At 39.2% G+C, this 18,249-nt stretch overlaps 1 protein-coding gene and 1 long non-coding RNA gene across 4 annotated transcripts in view; one reads left to right on the forward strand and one right to left on the reverse strand.

Moving 5' to 3' along the window:
- Positions 1-11,448, reverse strand: part of SLC16A12 (solute carrier family 16 member 12) — a 32,291-nt gene extending 20,843 nt beyond the window's left edge. For both annotated transcript variants that reach the window (XM_016918833.4, XM_016918832.4), the window contains exon 1: positions 11,249-11,448. In XM_016918833.4, coding sequence (XP_016774322.1) covers positions 11,249-11,448 — 200 coding nt within the window. The remainder of the gene's footprint in view (positions 1-11,248) is intronic.
- On the forward strand, positions 4,806-17,003 carry LOC104008248 (uncharacterized). Of its 2 annotated transcripts, XR_008537458.2 has the most exons (4): positions 4,806-5,078; positions 11,385-11,562; positions 11,737-11,948; positions 16,895-17,003. It is a non-coding gene; the product is annotated as an uncharacterized LOC104008248 (long non-coding RNA). The 2 variants fall into 2 exon arrangements; XR_001706743.3 differs by lacking the exon at positions 11,737-11,948.
- Positions 17,004-18,249: the final 1,246 nt, after the last annotated feature.

Genomic DNA, 18,249 nt, shown 5'->3' on the forward strand with positions numbered 1-18,249 from the left:
TCCAATTAATTGTGCTTTAACAATCCATAGTAACCTGTTATGTTCACTCTCCCTCTCCTCCCCAGTTGCTGCTGGGTGTGAAAGTAGGTGGTGAAAAGCTTGGAGAAGAAGGGAGAGAACCAGGTATAAACAAGACTGCCATGTTAGGCAGGGCCAGCTTCATGGGAGTGCAGCCTACACAGTCACATAGAGCCTGGCACTTAGAAGCACGAAACTTGATTTAATGCTTGGCTGTCACTGACTGAACTTTTTTTTTTTTTTGAAACAGAGTTTCACTCTTGTTGCCCAGGCTGGAGTGCAATGATGCAATCTCGGGTCACTGCAACCTCCGCCTCCCAGGTTCAAGCAATTATCCTGTCTCAGCCTCCCGAGTAGCTGGGATTACAGGCGCCCGCCACCATGGCCGGCTAATTTTTGTATTTTTAGTAGAGACAGGGTTTCATCCTATTAGTCAGGCTGGTCTCGAACTCCTGACCTCAGGTGATCTGCCCACCTCGGCCTCCCAAAGTGCTGGGATTACAAGCTTAATAATTTTATGTTTGAATTTCTGTTTCATAAGTGCAGTGCACTGGAACAATGGAGACTTCATGTGAGTGGAGGAGATACATGCAATATGTGTTTCTGCAGTTCTGTGATGCACCATTCACACATAGTGTTAGAGATGTCCCATAAGCACAGTGTTCTGCTAGGCCCACGATTTGAGAGAGTTCAGTTAGGACTCAAAGCCAGTAAGAGGTAAGCGTGTTACATCTATAGCTTAGCAGGCCTGGGGATAGGGAATGAAGTGTCTACCAGCCCCAAGAGGCTATGCTTTCCTTTTGAACCAAAACCTGCTTCAAATGCAGAAAGAAGGCAGTGGTGTTATAAGAATCACAAAGGACCAAGGATTTCTATCATATCCTTTTTCATTCAGATCACTTCCTTGTATTAACAAACCACTAATGTTGAGGGTGATGGCATAGAAGGAAATGGAAAGATCAGCCAACCCATATTTCCATTCCCTTTCAGTCCTTCCTGACTCATCAATAAGCTGAAGGTAGGAGAATGTCGATAGGATGTGCAAGTTTCAGGAAGTCAAATAAAAACAGTTAAGTTAGTTTTGTGCAGGGTTTCTACTGTTCTGATGGAAAATGAAATACGTATGTATGTATGAGCTACAAAATAAGAGTTGCTTGACTTCAGTGATTCCATATATGAGTTCAAGACTCATATTTGCATTTAAAGCTGACATTGCATAACATAAAGATGTGTGGTCAATTCATTCTAATTATTTCACACTCTCATTTTCTTTACTTAGAATAACATTAAATAGCAAATTTAAACATCATGAAAAATTTAAAGAGACCACTGAAGAAAGGAAAAAGCTTTCTATTTTAGTACATTCAACAGCATTTTCCTCTGCTTTTTGAGCAAGGTGCCCCGTATTTTCATTTTGCACTGGGCCCTATAATTTTGTTGTTGATCCTTGTGGTAGGAAAGAAAAAATGGAACAGTGTGGTGAGCTAAATTCTAAGTCCCAGCAGAAGGTGGGATGAAGTTTGGCATGCAGGGCATACAGTAAGGATCAACACTTGTAGAAGGAAAGGGAAGGATGCAGGATTAGGCAGAGAGGTCGAACTGCAATGCAGGCCTAATAAATTCTCAGTCAATCCCAAATGAAATGGTTCAGCCCTGATGCACATCCTCAATCAGCCATTGGCGGTGGGTGCCCCCTCTACGCCCAGGGGTCTGCTCTTGGGAGACGCAGCTTTCTGCAGGTAAGGGGGACCTAAGAACTGACAGCTGCAGGCTCTGCTGACTGTACACCCTGCAGCTAAGGCCAAATGAGTGGCACATCTCTGTGTTCACCGCAGTCCCATTCTTGTATGCCACACGAATGCTCTATGTAATTCTCTGTCAAAGGGGTATAAAAAGTGGTCCTTCTCTATCCAGTGATTTAAGAAACCAGACATGCTGCAGCAGATCTGACGCTAGATTAATAATTATATCAGAACTTGGAGTACTAAACAGTCACACCCAACGACAGAGAGAATGGTAACATAAACTGCCTGGCATTGATTAACTGCAACAGTCAAACTAGCTTTAATTCAGTGCAAACAATAACAAAAACCTTACGATGTTTCTTAACATTTTAAAAATTGCTAGTCTAATACTAAAAAGTTTATTATTTTCTCCTAACCACTAGGACTTCAATTTAAGTGAATAATGATTTATTGGATTTACCCTCATTATAAAATTCAGACATGTACCACATAATGACATTTTGATCAACAATAGACTACATATACAATGGTGACTTCATAAGATTATATCATATTTTACTGTACCTTTTCTACGTTTATATACACAAGCACTTACCATTGTGTTACAATTGTCTACAGTATTCAGTATACAGTAACATGCTGTACCGGTTTGTAGCTTAGGAGCAATAGGTTATACGACATAGCCTAGGTGTGCAGTACGTGCTACTTTCTAGGCTTGTGTGAGTACACTCTATGATGTTCACATGACAATGAAATTGCTTAATGATATATTTCTCAGAACACGTCCCCGTCATTAAGCAACACATGACTGTAGTCTAGTTATCCTTACCCCAAGGCTTCTCAGTGGAAGCACTATTGACATTTTGGGCCAGATAATTATTTGCTGTGGGGGGCTTTCTTGCACACTGTAGGATGTTTAGCAGCATCCCTGGCTTCTACCCAAAATGTCTCCAAACATTGCTAAATGCACCCTGGAGACCAAAATCAGTCTGCCTGAGAACCACTGATCTACTCAATTGCCAAGTTCTACTTATTCTCTCTCTCTCTCTCTTTAACCTTTTTACTTTTATTGCCTCCCTCCCTCCCTCCCTCCCTTCCTTCATTTGTCTCAGCTCTGTTGCCCAGGCTGGAGTGCAGTGTGTGTGCAGTGGTGTGATCACTGCAGCCTTGACCTCCCGGGCTCAAGCGATTCGCCTACCCCCTACCTCAGCCTCTCCAATAGCTGGAACCACAGGAGTGCACCATCATGTCCAGCTAGAGACAAGGTCTTCCTATGTTACCCAGGCTGGTCTCCAACTCTTGGGCACAAGTAATCCTCTCATCTCAGCCTCCCAAAGTGCTGGGATTATAGGCCTAAGTCACTATCTCATATATATCCCTCAAATTCCTCAACATATTAATATCTCTAACCTCCTTACTATTCATCATTCACACCAGCACCTTTCTCTGGTACTGCAGCCAAAACCCTCCTAATCTTCCTGAATTCACACCAGGCTACCTTCAGTACATTCTACACCCAATGTTCTAGAACACCAATCAGATCCTAATGCTTCATACTTTTTAACCTGACTTAGGAGACTGCATGAGCTAGCCCTTCTTAGTGTGCCTCTTTTCTGCGCACCTGTTGGGTTCTTCACTTCAGCAATACTGAACTTCTGCTTGCCTCTTTCAACACATCACCCATGCTTTTTTTTTTTAATATCTTTGAGCCTTCACTTTTTTTTTTCTTTTCTATCATGCTCTCCCAACCTCCCACATTCTTTAGTCTCAAGATAACCTTCCTCCAGGAAGGTTTCCCTGACCACTCAAGTCTCTCTTGATTCCAGTCTTACGTGTTTCAACTACATGCTGGACATTTATCACACTGTGTGGCAATTTCCTTTGCATTTGTTTATATTCTTCACTAGACTGTTACCCTGTGACAGCAAAGACCATGTCAGTCTTATCTCACACTGAATCCCAAATATCTAATATAGTACCTGTCATATACTTGGTGTTCATAAAACACTTTTCAAGGGAAGCAAGCCAGGAAGGAAGGAAAGGAGGAAGGATTAAAGTTGGTAGAGGAAGTGACTAGAAGACAAGGAAGTGAAAATGATTGAGTAGCAACTTCAAGAACTATGAATGAGAAAGGGAAGAAGGAGGAAGACTGGATGGTAGCCATATAGGAACATGTGGTTAGGTGAGGTAAAGTAGGGATGTGAAGAAAATGAGTGTTATAAGCTGAGAAAACAAATCCACAAGAGGGAGATGCAGAAGCTGGAGATGTAAGAGGATCACATGATGTCTAAGAGAAAAGGGCCCCCAGATGATGATATTTTCAAATTATAAATAATAATCTCTTTTTTTCACTAAATTGTTTTGGGGAACTTAGTAGTGTAACCATGTCTGTCCCTTGTCACTTTTTTTAAAGGTTACTTTGATTTCTGCTTGCTGGTTTTCTTAGATGACTTAATCAGTCATATGAATCAAACTTTAGATATACAGAAATCAAAATTAATACCTGAAATTCTTGTCTAAACATGTAAGCAGGCTTAACAAAGGCAAACTTTCTAATAACCACATACAGGCTTCTGAATGATTGTGACTTTCATGAAATATGGGAAGAATATTTTATCACTTATCTGTTCTCAAAGGGGAAAAGCACCACAGAACTTTTTGAGTAGTAGTTTCATGATGTATGCCTCTGAACACAGGCATGATCTTAAATAAATGAAATTTTATTGGGAGCATGTGTGCATCTCACTCCAGAAATTATTTTTATTATTTTGGTTGTTCTTTGGAATATTTTACAGTGAAGCAGGGTCCTGATCCCTGGTTCTCACCCTAGGTAACTGAGGTTTTTGATAAAGCTTCTTAATCCCTCAGGGCCTCAGTTTCTTTATCTGTAAAATAAGCATTTTGGTAAACATGACTGCATCAGTCAGAATGGGCTGGATTATGCTGCAGTAGCAAACAACTCCTAACAACTTTCAGTGTTCGTAGGCTCTGTTCATAAGAATGTGGAAACAAAGTATCACCAAGTGTCATCTGTGACGAAATGACATTCTCAAAAATACCTTCCCTCAGAGGCCAGTATGACTGCTGTCTCAATCTTGCCACTCTGCTGTAAAATTTTGCTCTGTCTCCTATACAGTGAGTGCTGCCAACATCTGGCATACTAGAATTGATCTACTGGGCACTGCAGCCTAGTGGCTAAAAGTCCTGCCACTTACTAACCATGGGACCTTGGACATGTTCTTCAACTGCTGTGTGTTATGAGGATTAAATGATTTAATCCATAAAAAATGCTTGAAGAATGCCAACATACACAATGTAAGTGCTCAGCTAAAGTTAGCAATTATTATAAGAATTCAACTATTGTTAAGAGAGTTCAAAAGAACTCTACAATCCCATAGGATTCTAGACACATATTGCAGCTAAGTTAATTTGGACCCAGTAGACTTAGAGAAAAATAGGTCTCAGACCTGGAGGGGGACAGGGTTTTGGACATTTAAATCAAACATTGCTTTTTAAGTATCACCCAACTCAAGTGGCCAATTTATGAACAGAATAGCCTGCAATTACACATGAAGTATGATTCTTTTTTTTCATTTTTTAAAATTTTATTTTATTTTACTTTAAGTTCTGGGTTACTTGTGCAGGATGTGCAGGTTTGTTACATAGATAAACGTGTGCCATGGTGGTTTGCTGCACCTATCAACCCATCACCTAAGTATTAAGCCCAGCATGCATTAGCTATTTTTCCTAATGCTCTCCCTCTTCCCACTCCCCCACCCCGACAGGCCCCAGTGTGTGTTGTTCCCCTCCCTGTGTCCATGTGTTCTCATTGTTCAGCTTCCACTTATGATTGAGAACACAGAGTGTTTGGTTTTCTGTTCCTGTGTTAACTTCCTGAGGTTAATGGCTTCCAGCTCCATTCATGTCCCTGCAAAGGACATGATCTTATTCCTTTTTTGGCTGCATAGTATATACATAGTGGTATATATGTACCACATTTTCTTTATCCAGTCTATCACTGATGGGCATTTGGGTTGATTCCATATCTTTGCTATTGTGAATAGGGCAGCACTGAACATACGTGTGCATATATCTTTATATTATAATAGAATGATTTATATTCCTTTGGGTATATACCCCGTAATGGGATTGCTGGGTCAAATGGTATTTCTATGCAAAAATTGACAAATAGGATCTAATTAAACTAAAGAGCTTCTGCACAGCAAAAGAAACTATCATCAGAGTGAACAGACAACCTACAGAATGGGAAAAAATTTTTGCAACCTATCCATCTGACAAAGGTCTAATATCCAGAATCTACAAGGAACTTAAACAAACTTACAAGAAAAAAACAAACAACCCCATTAAAAAGTGGGCAAAGGACATGAACAGATGCTTCTGAAAAGAAGACTTTTATGCAACCAACAAACATATGAAAAAAGCTCAACATCACTGATCGTTAGAAAAATGCAAATCAAAACCACAATGACATACAATCTCACACCAGTCAGAATCGTGATTATTAAAAAGTCAAGAAACAACAGATGCTGGCAGGGCTGCAGAGAGATAGCAACACTTTTACACTATTCACAGGAATATAGATTAGTTCAACCATTGTAGAAGACAGTGCGGTGATTCCTCAAAGACCTAGAACCAGAAATACCATGAAGTGTGATTCTTTTTTTTATAATCTTTATTGAATATTTTTATGTACAACCAGTTACTACATTTTTTTTGTAGGCAGAGAACACATGTACTTAATTTTACACAGAACACTGAATTAGCCAGAATCTTCTGAACTAAGCACCCTTTATTCCATCCTGCTTTAGCTACTATTTCTTTTTGGAACAAAGATCTCTCCCCCTGTGACTTTTTCAAAAATATTCAGACTGTAATGCTATTGTAATTTGTTTAGTGGAAACTGAGAGCAGCAGTATAAACATATTTACCCCAAGTCTGATTGTGATTGTGGTGTTCTGAGATATCCTAAAGATGGAGAAGGGCCTGGAAAACTCTGTAGAACATCCATTGTGTCCCTGAGGATCAATAATGGAAGATGTTAGCATGTGTGGATGACCTGGGTTCTGCCTGGGAGGTTTGTTTATTTATTTGTAGATAGGAGCATACCATAGATGTTCTTTTTCAGACAGAGGGATTGGCAAATTTTTTCTTCTTTAAAGAACCAGCATCCGTTTACTGTTGATAAAGATAAAATTGTTTATAGTGCTGCCAAATCTAAGTAGCTGTTATGTAGAATCTCCTCCAGTATCATCGCCAATTGAATCCAATATGCATTAGCCCATATACCTCTGGCCAAACGAGGCAGGGGTTTTCAGTCAAACATGTTAGACTGGTCAAGTGATAACACAAAATTGGGCATCTATGAGTTTCATTCTCTTCATGGTTCTTCCACAGACAGAAGTATGAGAATTTGACCTTTGGGTCTATTTACCTGTCTGAAAAATAACAGTATTAGGCACTTTGGAGCTATCTACTTACTTCTTTTTTGGTGTACAGAGGACTTAAGAGTTAAGCTCCCTTGGTTATCCAATTGAAAGATTTGGCATAAGCGCACCAACTATAATTACGGAAATGACTCAAGTGACAGGCATTCTACCACCGGAAGGTATTTCTGGAGTGAACTGATTTTGCCTTTCGATTCTTCATCATCAAATTCATACTTAGATACAGCTTCATATTAAGCAGATAGAATAAATTGCCTTTACTGTTCACATACTGAAGAGCTTTACTTAATTACGATTTGGTTGGGAACAAGGTGGTAAAGAGGCATTATTAGTGATTACTCCTGACACTTTTAAACAGTTTTTAAGTTCTTAAAATACATCCAATCGTGAATTTCAAAGCATAGAAAGAATCATGGGGTGATGGTAAATCAGGATGGATTATCCCCTTCCTATAAATTGCAATGTGGGGTGAGTTAACAAACCACTTTAAGCTCCTGAGTTAACTTTTGATCTTACTGGAAAAAAATTGTGCAAGTAAGATGTGTTTAACTTTTTCCTATTTGTCTGTGGTATGTCGGAGGAGGGGCAAGCCTAGGAAGTTTACAGTAAAGTAAAACACTGTGGAAAGTAAGGAGAAAAGTTGAAGAGCACTCAGGAATACCTGTTCCTCTGCAATTTTTCCTATGGAAGAATTTTGCACTAAGATATACATTTTATGAGAAGAAAAGATAATTAATTCCTTGGTTCCTAGGTTTCTTAGTCTGGAGTGTGATTCTTAAGAGGGCCTGTGTAAGAGTAATTTGGAGACATTTATTCCCTTGATACTATGACTTCGCATCGCTGATATGGCAGCTCGCTGGATATTAAGAAGTTGCCCATGTTAAGACAATGACTCCCATAACCAAGGCAGTTTTTTTAAAAAAAAACCCATGTCTTATAATACACAATTGTTCTAAAGGATAAGCTGCAGAGTTTGCATGTTTGTGTGTGTGTGTGTATGCTTGTGTGTGTGTAGTGTGTATGCAGGGGCAGGTAGAAGTGTGGTGTGTGTATGAGAATAGTTTAGGAAGCTATTTAGTTATGTATTGGAAAGGGCATAGCGGTTTCTGTGTTTATGTGTGTGTGTGTGTGTGTGTATGTGTGTGTGTGTTTCAAGAGTCAATGGATTATGAATGTATGCACAGTGACAAACAAACAAACAAACAAACAAAAAAACTAGAATTCTAGTCCAGCTCTGTCCTACTAGACAAAAAGAAATGTAGGCCGGGCATGGTGCCTCGCCCCTGTAATCCTAGCACTTGGAGAGGCTGAGGCGGCAGATCACCTGAGGTCAGGAGTTTGAGACCATCCTGGCCAACATGGTGAAACCCCGTCTCTATTAAAAATACAAAAAATTAGCTGGGTGTGGTGGCACGCACCTGTAATCCCATCTACTCAGGAGGCTGAGACAGAAGAATCACTTGAACCCGGGAGGCGGAGGTTGCAGTGAGCCGAGATCACGCCACTGCACTTCCGCCTGGGCAATAAGAGTGAAACTCTGTCTCAAAATAAAATAAAATAAATGTAGACAAGTCAATCTTTCTGAGCATCAGTGTCCTAATCTATTAAATAGAGGGTGAATAAATCACAAGGCTCACATGAGACAATGTGATTGGAAGACTTATCTTAGTATCTCATCTAAAAGCACTATGGGCAATTCCACAGAAGTGCAACTTCATCATGAAGACTCAACTACCCCTAAGATTCCAGCATGATCCCTCCTTCTAAAGCATTGTGCCCACTTCCAGAACTCTTTCATCATGGGAATGATGGAAACTTCTATATGAAGGACCAAGGATAGGGATTCCTTTTAACTCCATGACTTCCTCAAACCCAGAACACAAGACTCATAATATAGATGAGTCTTACAGACTCATAATATAGATGAGTCTTACAGACTCATATTATAGACTCATAATCTAGACTTCTTAATGCCCAGGGAGCTGTCATATCAGTGATGAGAAGTCACAATGCCAAAGGGATAATTGTCTCCCAATTCCTCTTACAGAGGTCTTCTTAAGAATCACACTTTGGCAGGGCACAGTGGCTCACATCTGTAATCCCAGCACTTTGGGAGGCTGAGGCGGGTGGATCACCTGAGGTCAAGAGTTCGAGACCAGCCTGACCAACATGGTGAAACCCCGTCTCTACTAAAAATACAAAAATTAGCCAGGCGTAATTTTTGTATCCCAGTACAAAATTTTGTATCCCTGTAATCCTAGCTACTCCAGAGGCTGAGGCAGGAGAATCGCTTGAATCTGGGAGGCGGAGGTTACAGTGAGTGGAGATCATGCTATTGCACTCCAGCCTGAGCAACAGAGGGAGACACTGTCTCAAAAAAAAAAAAAAAAAAAAAAAAAAAAAAAAAAAATCACACTTCATAGTATTTCTGGTTCTAGGTCAGGGAGGAATCACCACACTGTCTTCCACAATGGTTGGACTAATTTATATTCCCACCAACAGTGTAAAATCACTCAGCATCAATTATATTATTTTGAACAAATCTGTAGTTTATTATGATACACAATCAACCAACCCTTACTGTAGCAAAGATAAACATCTTATTCTATCCTGCACTGTATCTTTGTTATGGGAGGGACACTGATGCCTGTATTGATGATGCCAACAAATAATTAGTCCAAATTACTTTCTTGTAAGGGTCTGCTGCCAGAGGAGAGAAATAAAGATTTCTATTTGAATGAAAGCACCTGTAGAGGAAAGAGCTCACATATGTAGATTTCGAATGCATATTTACTCCAAATATAAATGAGATGGATGAGTCTTAATGTACGTGCATCTAACTTAGGCATATTCAACACTGACTTTGGAGAAAAGTAAGAGGGAGAAGAGAGCAGGCAAGAATGAGAGAATCCCTGTATCTATGTTTGTGCTCTCCTTCAACCTAGAAGTCATCACCACAACAGCCAAAATGCAAAATAAAGCAAAATAATTTAAATTCTAGGTTTTAAGCTTCCAGGGGCTTAATGAGCCCTAGGGAGCCAAGAAATTTTCCAGGATTATTTTGGCCTTGCAAGTTTTATCCTCTCTGGGATGAATATAGACCCTAACCTTGTGTAAGATTAACTCTGTGTGATACATTCACACATCCAATGTAAACTTTATAATCATACTCTTGTCACCTGGTACCCCTTTTCCTCATCCCTAGACTTAAAGCCACATCACACCATTATGATTATGATCTCTTGCCATCAGTTTGCCCATAGTGTTTTTCTTGATTTATGAATTATAGATCACACATCCTATTAGCTTTGTAAAACTTTAATGAATAAGATCTATCTTAATTTAGATTTATCATTAAGATGACAGTTAAAAATTCTGGAGAAACACACTTGTAGAAATGATCTTACCCTCCCCTGGAGCTATGCCAGCTTAAGCTAACTTACCTTCTCAGGTATGCATTTACCAATCCTTTAAAATCCCCAGAAAAGTGATTTCATTATGAAAATACTGTAGGACATTTCCCATGCTATTTCACATGTGATGAGTTTTAAGTATTTCATATTACTGAAGAGTGGAAGATGAAGAGTGAAAAGAAATAGATGTTACATCCTTCCACATCTTCTGGAGCTGCTTATGAAAATGAGTGGCTGGAATAGTCACAGCATTGGCCTACAAATGTCCTAAGACTCCAGGTTTAAATATCAGATATGATAGAAAAGATCACTATCTGGGACTCATAAGTGTCAGAGAATCACATACTTTGCAAAGGAAATGATACCTGAGCAGTCAACGGAAATATACACACCCCACATGAAAAGACCACTATCTGGGACTCATAAGTGTCAGAGAATCACATACTTTGCAAAGAAAATGATACCTGAAGAGTCAACGGAAATACACACACACCACATGAACACACACATATCTTCACAATGATGGGTTCAGAAAGAGAATGAAGCAGATTTAAAAGAAAAGACAGGCCAGGTCATCTTAATAAGTTAAGAAGAAAATCCTACCTACCTTGTGACTGCCCGTGTGCAGATGGTAACAAGGAAACAGCCAGCCACAATCATCCAGCCCCAGCCTCCATCTGGAGGGGAGGTAGACCGAGCTCTATTTACTTTTGCCATGGTTTTTCTTTTTTCTTCTTTTCCAGGTTGCTCCAACAGCCAAGTTATGATCTTGGAAGAGTTTGCTGTCCAGTGACTTCCTGATGGCATTCAAGGTTGGCATAGAACGCTACCTGGCCCATGGGTTACTCGCCATCTAAAACCAAAAATCAGGACATATTTATATCTTATTGCTATGTCCAAAGGTTGATTTTTCTTCACTTGGTAAGACATGATTATTACTTTCCTATTAAATATGAGTATTTGTAACTATGAATACTAGACTGGGGCAGACTATTTGTTGTCCTTGGTACATGCTTTCTTTTTTAAAAATAAAATAGAACCTCTCAAATTGTAGTCAAATGCATGTCTACTCTATTTGATACCATTTTTCCCTAGCCTCTCTTGAAGGTAGTTGTGGCAATAAAGTGTAGTCTCCATGAAAGGGATGTGAGCAGAAGTCATGTGTGCCACTTCTGGTTCATCAACTCAAAGGCAAAGGTACTTTTTGAGGACTTCCAGCACCCTCTTCCAACAGACTGGAAGATGGATGTGGATATGAAACGACTTCAACCACACAGACCAGGACATCAGTCTAGGGGCTGGCAGAGGTACGAGACAGAAGAAGCCTGGGTCCCCAGATGACTCTGGGGAGACCTGCCCTCCTACTCTGGACTCTACACATCTCTACACTGTTACACAAAAGATAAATAAGCTTCCATTTTATTTGTGTCTCTGTATATAAGCTGTTACAACAGCTTAAAACATAGCCTAATTATTATATGGAATGAGTCTGACAGCAACTTCTTGGCATTTTTTAAAATGCTGTAATTTTTTAAGTGTGTAATTGAAGTAAGAATAGAATGAGAAATAAATGAGACAAAGTAGAGAGCCCAGAAGCTAGTATATAATATTTAATACAATCCAAATAAGGTAAAAAAAAGATCAGTGAAGAAAAAAAGTATTATTCATCACATTCTGTTCAACTCTCCATTTAGCTGTTGACCTTCCAGATAAATCAATAAATGTAAAAAAATAAAGAAGTAGTTAAAAACCTAAGTGAAAATATAGGCAAATATTTATCTGTTCTCTAGATAGGAAAACTCCCCGAGGTGTAAACTAATAAAACAAACCAAGATAAAAAAAATTTCGTTAATTTGTCTAAATTAAAATTTAACATTTCTGTATTAAAACAAGTGATTAATAAACAAAACCAAAAGGTAAGCCACAGGCTTGAGGAAACAACATTAGCAATACATACTTCAAAGAAGTAATATCTGCATTCATTCATTCATTCAACTCTAAATATTTATTGAATCCCTAACATGTGTCAGGCACCGTTTTAGGGCACTAAGGATTCAGTAGTGGTCACAATACACAAAGCTCCCTGTGGTGGGCAGGCTCTAAGGTACCCCTATGGTCCTGACTCTGGTTGTTCATATCTTTATGTAATCCCTTCCCTTGAGCGTGGGAGGGACCTGTGACTTGCTTCTACCCAACAGAATATGGCACCTGTGATGGAACCTGACTCTCGTAATTATGTCACGTTATATATGACTCAGGCCTGCTAGCCACTCTCACTCTCCCACTGTCCTTGAAGAAGCAAACTGCCATGCTGCACACCTAGGAGAAAGCCATTTGGCAGGGAACCATGGGCAGCCTGTAGATGCCAAGGGCAGCCTCCAACAGACAGCAAGAAACATGAAGATCTCAGGGTCTTTTGTTTTTTGCTTTTTCGCAAACATCCCAAGTGAGCCTGGAAGCAGATTTTCCCCTAAATTGAGCCTCCAGTTAAGGACAGTCTCACTGACACCCTGACTGCAGCTTTGTGATACCCTTAGCCAAGGACCCAGCTAAGCTATTTCTGGATTCTGGCCCCACAGAAACTGTGAGATAAGGTGCTTCTTAAGGCATTCCATGGCTTGTCAAACAGGCTTCTTAATTACAGTCAGGGACGAATTTTTTGAGAGGAAAAATAAGAGTTTCAACATCTACTTTTGCTACAGAATTGAGCAAATTACCCAGTTGCTTTTATAATTTTATTGTGATCACTGGACGAAATATTAACATTAATTAAATGAAATGTCAGTTCAACTATGACAATGTGTGGATTATTTGATGAACAAAGACTATGTACCACCTGGTAAATTATGGGCAAAATAAATTGTCTAATAAAAAACATTTACTTTAAGACCACAACTTTCTCAAGAAAATGGCTCACAACAGAAATTTATAAGCATGCATCTTTGAAGCCACTGGAACAAATTGGTGGCTTGTGACTTCAGAGAGTGCATACAGAGCAGGGGTAGTGAGGCCAAGGCAACAAGAATGACTCCCACATACATCACTTAGGTTTGCCCCTTTTGAAGCCTCAGGTCTTCATCTTCATGCTGTTAACCATCCTGTGACTTTGGGGAGACTGACAAAGGTGATTACGTGGACAACTGAAATTATAAATCTATCAAAAGTATTGGGAGACCAATACTGGCATAAATACTAAACCTACTGATAAAGAAAAAAATAAAAGTTATTACTGGAAATGATAATATTGCTAAACACTGTCCTGAGGATTGACTAATAGTCAAAATACTGGTGTTGGGGCTAAGTGAAAATAACAGTGATATAGAGCTGCTATTTACAAAACACTTGCCATAGGCCAAGCTGCTAGCAAGCATCACTACAGACAGCATCTCATTTAATCCTTACAAGATTAAAGATATCTTTAGATAATGAAGCAGCAGAAATGGGTTATGAACCTTGGTCTGATTGCAAGGCCAGTCTTCCTAACCAATGCCCTGCACTGCTTCTACTACATTTCCTTATTCCTTGGGATAAATTCATAAACATTTTTGTCTAATTATACACATAATTCTTGCTGATGACACACCAGTAGGATGATGTGAATTGCAGCCTGACGTAGCTATAAATGCAGTTCTTTAAATGGTACCATTGGTATTTCCCTGAAACATTCTTGTAGGTCACTGACTTGACCAGCTGTGAAATTTCAGAGCAAAACTAACCGTCTAAAGGTGTCCTTAACACTCTGGAGCTTCAGAATAAGTTTTCCCAAAATATAACTTTGTGTCATGAATAAGTAGCTTTAACAGTCATCTACTTTATTCCCCAAGATGAAACACTCAAGGAAAAACTTATTTTAAAAGATCTACCATATCTGTATTTTTGCTTTCACACACAGCCTGCTGGAGAAGACAGAGCTGGTAGTCCATCCCTTCCTCTAGTCCATCATAACCCTGGCTTTGTTAGGATTCAACTCTATCTGCTCTTTCCAGTGGCCATCTGGGCCCAGTCCCTTGGTTTAGGGAATGGGTTTGGATTGGTCTCCCATTCCCATGTCAGTGAGTGATGAGGCACAGAACGGGAAGTATCTAGGCAATGAGCTATGGAGAGAAGTCCTCTGGGAAATGTTTCCCTGTTCTTAAGAAAAGACATGAGGAAGAAACAAGCCCCTCTTCTTCCTGTAGATTCTGGATGTGATACCTGGATCTATAGCAGCCACTTCTTAACCATGAAGGAAGCTAGTTTGAGGACAAAGTTAATGAGCCAATACACAGATGGAAGATCTGGGTTCTGACTCTGCATCTTAAGAGTTATATGAATTCAAGCAAATTACTTTATGTCTCTGAGCCTCAGTTTACTGATCCATAAAATGGAGGTAATAATTTTACTTTCACAAAATGTTGTATATATCAAAGTGAGAAAAAACATGAGGAATATCTGGCACAAAAATGTAGATATTATTTGCCATGTGATTTAACCTCTTTTCATTTGTTCATCACTCATTAATTCAATAGATATTTATTGAGTGTCCAATATGCACTAGAAACTATTCTAGGAGCTGGGCTATGAGCATTGCAGAAAAGAGACAATAGCCCTGCTTTCATGAGGCTCACATCCTAGTGGGACAGGCACAGTTCATGAACTGTTGAACAATAACTTCTAAGCCTCAGCTTTCTTGTTTGTACAAAAAATTACCTTCTGCCTACTTCACAGAATCATACTTATAGTCAAATGAGAGCACCCACAAACCAGCAGCAACAAGCAAATCAAGCTTCAGGACACTTTTATTACGCCTACAGTGTTTTGTAAATGTTTACATTAGTTGGCACTTGTAAATATCAGATACTATCCAAATTTCCAAATTCTTCTGAAAAATCGCAAGCTCTAAAAAGATGCCGGGCTGCATTCCCTTGTGGCAGCCATGAGATGGAGCCAAGCAGCAGTGTCCCCTTTCAGACAAGTCCTGCACTTCCGCTTTACCCTATCCCTGATAGGGTACCCTGATAGGGTAAAACTGCACACACATTTGTGTGCAGTTCTTGTGTGCTTCACCTGCCAGGCCCCTGGGGCAGTAAGATTTTCAACTTCTGCCCATACTGTGCTAACATAAATCAAAGCTTCTTAAACAGCCACGTGAGTCATGTTTATGGTATGTTTTATGCCTAGAACCCTCTCTTTCTCTCAATTCCAATAGAACCGGCATTCAAGAGTCTACCTACACCTGTGACAAACACACACAATGGAATAACTCACCAATTGGACACAATTAACTGCCAAGTGTTATGATGTGATACAATCAGTTGTACCAGGAAAAAAAGGCACAACTTAGAAACTCCTGCCTTGGTATAGTCCTAGCTTCTTCTTAGGCTTTTCCATTTAAATAACCCCCAAGGTTAAGTTGTTTTCCAGTGTAAGACTATAAATCCACCTACCCATAAACATCCGGTATAAGGACCATCCTTAGTTAGTGCTGCCCTATGCTATGAAAGAATACTGAAACAGCCAGAGCTGTGCAACAGCCCTTTTAAAAAGCAACATAATGTGATGGATCATGAATTAGAAAGGTATCCACATTCTTTCAATAGCAATTCTATTTCTGGGAGGTTATCCTAAGAAAACAATGTAAGAGAAGCCACTATAGGCAAAAAATAATAGCTGCATTAACAATAATATATAAAACAGAAACAACCTAAATGTTTAACAACCAGGAAGTGTTTGGAGAATTATGACATGTTCAACAAATAGAAGAGTATGCAATTCATTACAATTATAAACAGGAAGATAATATTGTTATATGGAAAACTATTATGATGCAATATTAAAGCCAAAAAAAGACGCTCATCTACTTTGTGAGGGAAGCTATGTAAAGCTTATGTAAAAGTTGTATGTTTGTAATTGTCACAAAGAGTAGGAAGAATATGTAAAAAGGAATATAATTGAGCTGGTATGATTAAGTTATTATTCATTTCCAAAACTGTGTTAAATATCATTTTACATGTAATTTTCTTAAATAGAGATTTCAGGTCTGTTCCTTCGGTGAGCACAAAAGTCTCTTTTGTATGGTTTTTCAAGGACTAAAAATAACTATCATTTATTGATATGGCACATTGAAAATGAGGTGATTATTCAGTAGAGGACACACTGTAGGCAACAAGCCCCTGGCAAAATAAAATGTTCTGTTTCTTTACAAAAATATTAAGCATCATTAATTTTTACTTTGCTGCTGCTAAACTCACGATTCCCTTTTCATTTGTTTTAGGTGAGCATCTTCTGTTTGGCATTTCCACATGTAATAAGTTAAGAACTGATTTGAGAAGATATCCAAAAAATGCAATTGTATAAATCCAAATAAAAAATTTAAATAATCATCCCAAGATGGCTGTGGTGATAGCACGATGAACAAAGGTCTGTTGTAAGTCACAGAGTCAACCTGGGTAAAACCACAGGACAAGGAACATCCTCATGGGACACCAGGGTGGGGAGAAAGAGCCTCTCTGCAAGCATTTGTATGCAATACTATTACTAACAATTTCTCATGAACAAGCGCACTCGATCCTCATCATCCTCAGAGATAAATGCTATCTTTCTCTCTTTCTCAATGGTGAAACTGAAGCTCAGAGAAATGAAAGGACTCCCCTGACAACACTGCATGTGAGTGTAAATGGAGGCAAGTAGCTTTGGCTGACTTTGGATGATGCACTTGTCCATCTGCTCTGAGATTTCAAAATTGTTATTGGCGTTTCTGTCAACAAGATGTCCAAGCAATACTAACGCTTAAGCACCATTCATGTGAGTGACCACGACAAAAGGAAGGGGGGGAGAAGCCGACAAGGTTATCACAAGGTTATACGGCTGTTCACAAAACAACGCATGTGAGTTTCTTTCAAAACAGGTCATTTAATAGATTTATACATATTCAGAAGAAATGTGCAGGTTAGACATGGCAAACCTTGTTTCCTGGAGACTTTGAAGCAGTCTGCAATTCTCCCACAACATTAACCTGAGCATTCTTGTAAATAATTAACCCACCTGACAATAGACAAATATAATGGGCAGGTCTTTTATTAAGTTAATAGTATTGCAGCCGGGCACAACGACACACCTGTAATCCCAGCACTTTGGGAGGCCAAGGTGGGAGGATCACTTGAGGTCAGGAGTTTGAGACCAGCCTGGCCAACATGGCAAAATCCCATTTCTATAAAAAATACAAAAATTAGCTGAGTGTAGTGTCGCACGCCATAATCCCAGCTACTTGGGGGGCTGAGGCATGAGAATCACTTGAACCCAGAAGACAGAGGTTGCAGTGAGCTGAGATCACGCCACTGCACCCCAGCCTAAAACTATAAGCAAAGGAAGCATTTACCATCTTGCAACTCTTCATTTTACTAATCAGCCTCCAATTCATATTATTTTGACATCAACGACTGATGAATTTTACTCATCAAATGGAACAGTATTCTGCATCCCATTCTAGCTTCGGAAAAATTTTCTGAGATGAAAGAATTACTACATGATGATGTTCTTCTAAGATTATTGTTTACAGTGTAAGTTGGGATATATTCTCAATTTCACTTTATCCTCTTTACTTTAGAAAAATCATTTGCAAAAATTCTT

The sequence above is a fragment of the Pan troglodytes genome, chromosome 8 (genome assembly GCF_028858775.2).
Source record: "Pan troglodytes isolate AG18354 chromosome 8, NHGRI_mPanTro3-v2.0_pri, whole genome shotgun sequence".
Lineage (NCBI taxonomy): Eukaryota > Metazoa > Chordata > Mammalia > Primates > Hominidae > Pan > Pan troglodytes.